At 44.2% G+C, this 9,805-nt stretch overlaps 1 protein-coding gene across 1 annotated transcript in view; it reads left to right on the forward strand.

Annotated features, from left to right (window-relative positions):
• The first annotated feature begins 429 nt into the window (after nt 1-429).
• Nucleotides 430-9,805, forward strand: part of ARHGAP10 (Rho GTPase activating protein 10) — a 392,686-nt gene continuing 383,310 nt past the window's right edge. Inside the window, exon 1 of the mRNA XM_069105012.1 lies at nt 430-1,102. Within this exon, the coding sequence (XP_068961113.1) occupies nt 949-1,102 (154 nt within the window). The 5' untranslated portion in view covers nt 430-948. The remainder of the gene's footprint in view (nt 1,103-9,805) is intronic.

Here is a 9,805-nt window from a genome sequence, read left to right on the forward strand (position 1 = left end):
TTGACGAGCTTGCAGTCCATAAAATGGAGATTTGAGAATGAAATGCAATTTAATAAACAGTTAAAAATGTAAATAGTAGTAATAATATAATAAAAAGGACAAAGGAGTCCATGTTCAGCCCCAAGATGAATCCAGCAGTCTTTTCCTTTCCGCACATTAGGCTGCTTCCAAGCTCTGCAGAGCATTTGTCAGGGATCAGTTACTGCTATCAGACTCATCTTTCCTCTTTCCCAATCCCCTTTATTGGGGGAACAGTCGGGGTGAGGCACCATAAAGGGAACAGACTGAGAAGACAGGACTGGGGGGAGGGAGGCGAGGAGTAGGGCCGAGGGGGCTCAGTTTGTACTAGGAAAGGAAAGAGGAGGAAGGATCTGAAGGAAGGGGAGGAGCAGGCAGCAAGCTCCAAAGGGAGACGACTTGGGCAGCTGGAGGAGGGCGGAGAGAGAGAGCAGAGGCCGGGGGAGAAGGATGCCAGGAGCGCAGAGCTCTATAGAAGGGGCGGAGCCCTAGTGCTTGAAAAGAGGAGGTGTCTGAGGGGGTGAGGTGGTGCTAAGAGGGTTGGATGTTCTGGCGGAGGCTGACGGGATCTGGGCTGTGTATTTCCCTCCCTCCGTTTTTCTTTCTTGATTTGGTGACCCGAGTCTTCCGCGGGAGATGTCCTGGCTGGGCGAGCAGCGTAGACTAGGGTGCTAGCAGTGCGCTCACCCTCTTGTCTGGGGCAAGGTGCGCGGAGCCAAGCGCCAACGGACAGGGCTGTGTTCTGCCTATGGTCCTTTCTCCCCTGCTTAGCTGCACATACTGGCCGGGGCCTCGGAAGCTGCAAGTCCTGTTTGCCCAAGCCCCACGAGGCGCTCCCCAGACGTTGACCTCTGGGCGAGTTAGTGAGCTTTCCCGGGGAAAGGCGGCCGCGCCAAGTCAACCCGCGTGCCGGGGCAAGCTTTTGTAGCCATGGGGTTGCAACCCTTGGAATTCAGCGACTGCTACTTAGACAGCCCTTGGTTCCGGGAGAGGATTCGTGCCCATGAAGCGGAGCTGGAGAAGACTAATAAGTTTATTAAAGAGTTGCTCAAGGACGGGAAAAACCTCATTGCTGCCACCAAAAGTAAGCTCTGGGGAACGCCTGTGGTCCCGATGGAGGGGAGCGGGGCGTGGAGAGAACCTGGGCTTTGTCCAGCGTGTCTGTGTCTTGGGTTGTTGACTCTAGCGCTCTTTGCACAGGGTCCTGCCCGGGGCTCTCCGGCTTTGCCAGCAAGTGCCCTGGAGAGGCAGCGTAGCGCTCGAAGGTAGAAGCTGGGGGAACCCGAGCGGGATAGGGGCGGGCGGACACGTACGCAGAATTGTTCCTTTGGAACCCGCTGCGGCGGATCGGGGTGCATTGGAATTCGGCAGCCAAGCAGAAAGTGGGGCCCAGGGATGGGGTGAAGATAAGCGCCGAGCTGGTGTACACTGCTGTGAAAATTTGCTTGCTTTTTTCCTTCCGGCAGCCCAAAGGAGTGTCTTCTTTCTACTCACTTTGTTTTTTTGTTTTTTGTTTTTTTTTTCCGGCAGAAGTGAGGAAACCTTCCCTTTAGCTTCTCCACCCACACGGCTTGGTATGAATGTGTGGCCCCCATTCGAAGCCAGCATCAGCTTTGCTTCCTTGGGGCCTCAGCAGTTTAGACTGCCTAAGTTTCAAATCAAAGTTTCCTGCCTTCTCCTCTTTTTTGAATGGAGACAGAAACATCTGAAGAGTCAATGATGTGTCTCTATCCACCACCTTGTGCATACAGTGCATTTTGTCCTGTGAATAACTTCATGATCTCTGTAAAGGGGGATTCTTTGAAAACCTTATCTAAGTTTGTTTCTTTTTCTCCCTATCCCTTCTTCCAGTAGTTCTACATTGGGTCAGTACTGGTGTCTAAACTAGAAACCCCAACCAGCTTTGATTTCTCCTCCCACTGCCCTTTTTCTTACTTCACTTACTCCATGAGAAAATGGAAGGTCCTTGAAGTACTAGAAGTGAGAGCAGAGCATGTCCATTGGATTGCAAGTAGGTAATTCACTATTTAAGCCTTCCTTATTCCCCCTACCTTTAGTTTTATAGCTCTTAAATTTTCAGACCTAAATGGTAATAGGGTAGCAATGGGATCAGATTTAAAGTCAGAAGGGACCTTAAGATGACCCAAGCCAAAACCCTCATTTTACAGATTGGGAAGTTGAGGCACAAAGAGATGGAAGTAATTACCCAGGAGGATTTTTAGGAAGTCTTCTGTGGTAGTTCAATTCAAGAATTTATTGAGTCCTCCATAAGCTCAGAAAAATGATCTGGGCTTTACAGGGACACGCCACGTTTTGGGATCCCTGCCCTCCAGAAGCTCAGCAGCTACTTCCCGGTAGAGCAGACAAAAAACTCTTACCCAAATAACTGACTTTACAACCCAAATAACTGTAATAGAAAATAGAATAAAATAAGTCACAGGAACTGTGCTAGGAGATTTCAGACTCCTCCCTTGCAGCTCCTGATCTATATGAAATTGGAGGGGGGGGAGGTCTGGGAATACAAATACAAAAGTAAAAATCCCTGCCCTACTAGGGAATGCCTGTTCACAGATAACTATTTTGTTAAGACCCCTTTTGTTCATATCCCTTCACGACCCCATTTGGTTTTTTTTTTTTGGCAAAGATACTGCCTTTTCCTTCTCCAGCTCATTTTACAGATGAGGAAACTGAGGCAGATAGGGTTAAGTGATTTACTCAGGGTTCCACAGCTAGGAAATGTCTGAGGACAAATTTGAACTCAGGTCTTCCTTACTTCAGGCCTAGAGCTCTATCCACTTTGCCACCTAGCTGCCCATCATGGGTGAGTAAATGCAGGCTATTTACAGAATAAATACTTGGTGATTGGGTGGTGCTAATAACTGGGGGAATTGGTGAAAGCCACTAGGAGGAGGTGAGTGAGAAGTAAGGCTTGAAGGTAGACAAGGGTTTCAGGAGGCAGAGATGGGAAAGGAGAGCATAAGTCTTTGCAAAGGCCTGGAGATGCAAGATAGAAATCTGCGTAAGGAAGAGCAAGCAGAGCAGTTTGGATTAGAGAGTGTAGAGGGAGAGTGATGTTTAATATTCCTGGAAGGATAGGCTGGAACCAGACTGTGATGGGCTTTAAGTGCCCAGCTGAGGAGTTTGCATTTATCCTGGAGACAAGGAAGAGCCCATGAAGCTTCTTGAGCAGAGGAGTGAGGTGGCTAGGCCAATAATTTAGGAATATCAAGCTTGTGACAGTGGGTAGGATGGCTAGGAGAGATTGGATGTGGGTGGACCAGTAGAGGCTATTGGAGTAATCTAGGTGAGAGATAAGGGCCAGGACTAGGGAGGTTGTTGTATGAGTAAGGAAGGTGTGATGCAGCAGATGTTGAGAAAGTGGAACCCACAAGACTTAGAAATTATTTGGCTTTGGGGTGAGAGGTGAGGACGAATGAAGAGTTGAGGATGAGTCCTAGGTTAAGAACCTGGGTGACTGGAAAAAATAGTGTTGTGGAAAAAAAAAAACGGAAGGTAGAATGCTGAATAGACAGATTGGGGAAGACAATGGGAGGGATGATACTGAGTTGTCTTTGGAAGGGTGGGTAGGATTTCAGCAGCTAGAGAGAATACTAGGCCTGGATTCAAGAAGACTTGAGTTCAAATCCAGCCTCAGACCCTTACTTACTATATGACCCTGGACAAATCACTTAATCTCTCTTTACCTCAATTTCCCAATCTGTAAAGTGGGGAAAATAATAGCACTTACCTCCCAGGAGCAAATGAAATAATATTAATAAAGGGCTTGGCACATTGCTTGGCACATAGTAAGGGCTATATAAATGTTAGTAGTTATTATTAACCAAGCCTCAGAAACAGAAAAGCACAGAACTTATGGGACTGGAGATAACCTGAAGGGAGGAATAAAATGCTAACTCTGATAAGGTAGGTTGGAGCCAGGTTGTAAAAGGACTTGATCGACTAGCTAAGGATTTTGAACTGCAGAGATAATGAGGGATCTGTGAAAGTTTTTTGAGCAAGGTAGTGACTGGATGAGAGCTTATGAAGGTGGAAGATTTGACCTGGTAGCTTTCTGTAGGATATATTAGAATGGGCAGAGGCCAGGGGACTGTTCTATAGGCATTGGTAGGAATTAGATCAGGTTTGAGGGAGAAAGGCTTGTGAGTGCCTGATCTAAGATGATGTTAGTTGCAGTGAAAAGGCAGGGAATGATTATTCTGAATGTATGTTAAAGAGGAGGATCCCCTAACTTTTGGAGCTGGCAAAACTGGAAGCATTCACAAGAAATAATAAGGAAACTAGGAGGCAGATTATATTTTGGGGTAAGGACAATGACTGGATTTGAATGTGTTGAACTTGAGGTGCTAGTCTAGAAATGCAAGATTGGATCTCAGCTAGGTGGCAAAGTGGATAGAGCACTGGGCTTGGAATCAGGAAGACTCATCTTCATGAGTTCAAATCTGACCTCAGACATGTAATGACTGTGTGACCTTGGGCAAGTCACTTCACCCTGTTTGTCCCACTTCATCTGTAAAATGAGAAGGAAATGGCATACCACTCCAGTGTCTGTGCCAAGAAAACCCCAAAAGGGGTCACAAGGGGTTGGACATGAACTGAACAACAACAAATCTCAGGAAAGAAGTCTGAGCTGGAAAGTGTAAAGGTGATGGAAATATTTCCTAACTGTTTCTTGACTCCATCTTCATCTTTTTTTTTGGGGGGGGGGTCAAGGTAAGGCATTTGGGGTTAAATCACTTGTCCAAGATCACACAGCTAGTAAGTGTTAAGTGACTGAGGTTGGATTTTAACTCAGGTCCTTCTTACTCCATGGCAGGTGCATTCCATCTTCTTTTTATTCCCATTGCAACCAAGCCCCAAAAGACCATTGTTAGCACCCATCTGTTTTATTTCAGAAGCTTCTTTTTCAAGTCTTCCCTCCTTTACTATTTTCTCCTTTCGTCCATGTTTTGCAGTTTTTGCCAGGAAAAGCTTTCTTAGATCTAGGCATGTCACTCCTCAGAAATTTTCTGTGTCTCCTTATTATCTTCTAAGTAACATTTAGAATCTTCTTCCTGGCATGAAAGTTTACCTGTGATTGAAGGTTTGCTGTTGTGACCTGAGTTACCCTTAGGGAATGTGGTGCTAGGACTTAATTTGGTAACTTTTGATACTGACCCTCATCATTACCTCAAACTCATTATTATCCTTATCAAACTCAGTGGGGATGAGAGGGGGAAAGTGTACAGACAGTGTTAAAAGTGAAGATGCAGCAGAAAAGGGCTTTGGTCTGGAGAAGGGTGTTCAGGAAGGCAGAGAGCCCAGTGTGGGAAGTCCCTTGGGAGGTGAGGCAGGAGCAGGGCAGCTCTGAGGAGGTGTGAGGAAGGCACACAGCAAAGCCAGTTTGGCCAGTGAGGGGCAGGTATTTGTGAGGGCATTTTGGCACTCCTGCCAACAAGATGCACGCCTGTTTATGACTTCAGCAGCCTGGGAGGCTGGGGCTAGACAGCTGTCAGGATTCCCCAGCAGGATGTGATGATTTTGGTTGAAATCATCAACTCACAGCTCATCCTCTTGGCATCCGAATTCCTTACTATAAGAATCATTACTTTCAAGGGATTATGTTTAGGGTCCCAACCCTGAAGTAGCTCCCTCTCTTCCTGTTGAACTCCTCTGTAATTGAGACAGAAACTCATCCATAGCACAGAGGCCTCTGGGGACCATTAGGCTGGACTCACTTGGGTCCACCCTTGTGTAAATGGTATCTATACCTACAGTGTTTACCTGAAGGACCCTTGTAGTTCATCTAGTTCAGTCTTCTTCATTTTACAGAGCAGGAAACTGAGATCCAGAATGTAAACTTGGCCAAGGTCTTCTAGCTAGGTAGTAAATGGTAGTTCAGATTTGAACTCTAGCCTTTCCTTATGACACTTTGTTGTGTTACTTGCTAGTTTCTTTTGATAGTTGCATAGGAGAGAATGCAGGTCATTTAAAATTAAGTCTAAAGGTCAACAAGCCACCTGACTCTTTTTGTAATTTGTGGGAACAGAAGGGATAGATTGCTGAGAGTCCTGAGGAGGCAGAATAAATTAGTTATCATTGCCTTTTTGCAAAGGAAAATGGTCTGTTATGCATATTTAATTACTGATATCTGTTACTTTGATGTAAAGTACCCAGCAATTGCTATCTGTTGATTTTGGGGTTATTCATTCACTTTTGATTTGGTAATTCTTCATTCAAAAAGGCTGTGAGCTGGAGGGGAAGAAAAGCCGGGTTAGTTGGAAGATGTGAGTTCAAATTCTGACTCTACCACCAATACTTGTGTGACACTAAGCAGGTTATCTAATCCTTTTAACCTTTTTTGGGCTCCAGTTTCCTCATCTCTAAAATGAGGGGCTTGAAACTAGTTGAAGTTAAAGCTTCTTCTGAGCTCTAAATTTGTTCCTTGGTCACATCTATTAGAAATCTTTCCTGATTCTCTCTGCCCCTTTCCCCTCCCCCACTTGTTAGTATTCTGTCCCACCTATTGTTTCCAAAGTGGTCTCTGCTCAAGGAGATGAGAAGCTGGGATTAGATGGGCCCTGACCTCGTTGAACTTTACAGTCTTATTAGGGGACTAGAAGAGGGGAACAAAATGTAGAAACATAGCAGCCCTTGGAATAAAGAGAGGCAGTATGGTGTAGTGGGTGCAGCACCTGCTGCAAAGCCAGGAAAGCCCTAGCTTTTAAGTTCCCCCTCTGACCCATCCTGGCTGGCTGTGTGACCCTGGGTGAGTTGTTTAAACTCTTGGTTATAAGGAACTCTCAGAAGACTAGAAATTGCAGTGAAGATGACATCCTGACTCTCCTCACCTAGAATGTACCCATATCAACATAATTATAGGCCCAATACTCACACTTATTGTAATATGTCTAGAATAGCTTTGTGAAGTTAGAGGGAGGATAATCACATATATGTATATATTCTTAGACAAGTTCAAAATGAGTAGACCTGGATATAAGAAGGGAAAACTCAATTGTCTAATTAAAAAATTGGAAACTCTTGTAGTTACTTTGTCTTCTACTAGATTTACTGCCTTTCAGCTCTGGTGGCTCCCCACAGAAATATGTTTTAAAAATTAGCCAGTACCTAACTGATTTTGAACGTGTGCTGGAGAAAATGGTTTACCCGTCACAGGTGTCTGAGGAAATTTTAAGCCCCTGTAGCCTCCCAGATGACCTGATTGGATGTGAAGACTAATCATTCAGATAAAAATCTATCAGTCAGCTCATTTATTGAGCACCTGTTATTGTCAAAGCACAGTATTGTGCTAGGGAAACAAGGGAATTGAGATGGGGATCTGGCCTTTGAGGTTGTGATCTAGCTGAGGAGACAAGATTCATGCTTACAGTTTAAACTCTAGTTCAAGACAATAAATGGTTATAGTTAAATAAATGCCTTAGGAGTTTAGAGAGGCTGGAGTGCTTGAGGAAGGGTACGGGAAAGTGCTGCATCTTGAAATCATTGAGCAAGAGGAGATTCTAGCTGGTAGGAGGATGGTATGTACCGGGATGGACCAAGGATCTTCCAGGGACAGTGGCAGATCAGATCTGGAATGGAAGGTTTAGGTTGGGTGTGCCTGGGGTAGATTAGGAGAGGGAAGAAAGTAGATAATAAAGTTGTATAGGTGAGTTTGATCTAGGTCAACTAAAGATTTTGGACTATGGGCTTCTTTAGTGGCTCCCTGCTGCCTAAAGGTTGGTGTTTTTATTTATTTTTTCTTCAGGTCAGGAGTTGACATGGTGAATTAATTCCTAATCAAATGATTAAGTGCCTTTTATGTTCTAGGCACTGTGCTAAGTACTAGGGATACAAAAAGAGGTAAAAGGTAGTCTATGTCCTCAAGGAGTTTACAGTCTAATTAGGGACAGCATTCTTTATCTCTTTCTTACTCTCTCATTCACCCACTCATTCTCATTACACACACACACACACAACACACACACACACACACACACGACAGGGAGAGAGAAAAAGCAAGTTACATTCAGGATAAATAGGAAAAAGAAGGAAAGCACTGAAATTAAGAGGGGTCAGGGAAGGCTTTCTGTATGCTTTAAACAACTCCTATGGTACTTAGTCAACAAGTTACTTTTGGCACATATGTGGTGGAGGCCCCCTTTGCGCTACCACTGTTCTGGTCTAGGTCTCATTATCTCACACCTGGACTATTTAAATAGCCTTCTGCTTGGTCATCTTGCCGCAAGTCTTTTCTCTACTCTGCTCACCTGTACGTTATCTTCTAAAGTGTAGGCGTGATCATGTTCTCCTCCTCTCCTCCCTTCAATAAACTCCATTTGGCACCTTTTTACCACCAGGACCAAATATAAAATTATTTATTATTTGCTTGACTTTTAAAAGCCTTCATAATCTGACCTCTTCTCCCTCTGCATGGACATTTTCACCGGCCGTCCCCCATGCCTAGGATTCTTTATTTCTTTGATTTCTGCCTTCTAGCTTCCTTTATGTCTCAGCCAAAGTCCCACTTTCTGCAAGAAACCTTTCAAGGGCCCCCTTAATCTTTGGGTCTTCTTTCTGAGATTATCTCTGATTTTTCATTTCTCATACCTTGTTTGTACCTAGTTTTTGCTTTTTACATGTTTTCTGTTTTGTGTTAGGAGCTCCTTGAGAGCAGGGGCTGTTTTATTTATTTTTCTTTTGGTATACTCAGCACTTAGGTGCATTTAGTTGATGTTTAATAGATGCTTGTTGATCTGGTCCTTCTAAAGGACTCACGTGCAAGGTCTTGGTCTTGTGTACTTAGGTGGTAGCAGACAGAATCAATCCCTAAGTCCCATGAGTTCTGGTTTTCATTGGTTTTCCTATGTCTCTCTTTGTATTCTTCTTGTCTGATAATATCCAGACAGCCTTCTTTGTATTGAATCCTTCCCAGTTACAAATCCTGATCATCTTGTGCAAATATAACATTATGAAATTATATGGCAAAAGTTGGAGTTTTCCATTTATTCTTTTTTTTGTGTGTGTGTGTGTGACCCTGGGCTAGTATATTTTTTTTAAATGCTTTATTAACTTCTGATTTACATCGTTCGTTTCCGCCAGATTTTGAGTTACAAATTTTCTCCCCGTTTTTCCCCCACCCATCCCCCCAAAACAGCAGTCCCACAGGATATCCCCACCTCTGATCTGCTCTCTCCCATATTTTCTCCCATACCCATTTCAGCTTTTCCAGTAGGGCATGGTGGATCTCTATATTTCCCAATTACATGTAAAACAATATTGATAATAGTATATATATATATTTAAACATTTGATTTTAAAACTTTGAATTCCAGATTCATTCCCTTCCTCCCTTATCACCCACCCTTACTGGGAAGATAAGCAGTTCAGTATAGGTTGTACATGTGTGGCTAATGCAAAACAATAACATAGCAGATATATTGTAAAAGACTGACTATATTTCCCTCCCTCCTATCCCACCTCCCACTTGTTCTATTCTCTACTTTGATCCTGTCCCTTTTCAAAAGTGGGTGCTTCCAACTTCCCTCCCCCCCAGCCTGCCCTCCCTTCCATCATCCCCCCTCACATCCCCTCCCCCCCTATTCTCCTGGAGGGTGAGATCCCCTATTTAGTGTGTATTTCCCTCCCTCCTCAAGCCAGATTCAATAGGAATAAGGTTGACCCATTCCCTTTTGCCTTCCTATTCTTTCCCTCCATTGTAACCATTTTCCCTTGCCTCTTCTGTATGAGATAGTTGCCCCACTCTGTCTCTCCCCATCTCCTCTCATTATAT

Source organism: Petaurus breviceps, unplaced genomic scaffold (genome assembly GCF_028583685.1).
Source record: "Petaurus breviceps papuanus isolate PSGF00001 unplaced genomic scaffold, PetGlider_PUasm1.0 76, whole genome shotgun sequence".
Taxonomy (NCBI): domain Eukaryota; kingdom Metazoa; phylum Chordata; class Mammalia; order Diprotodontia; family Petauridae; genus Petaurus; species Petaurus breviceps.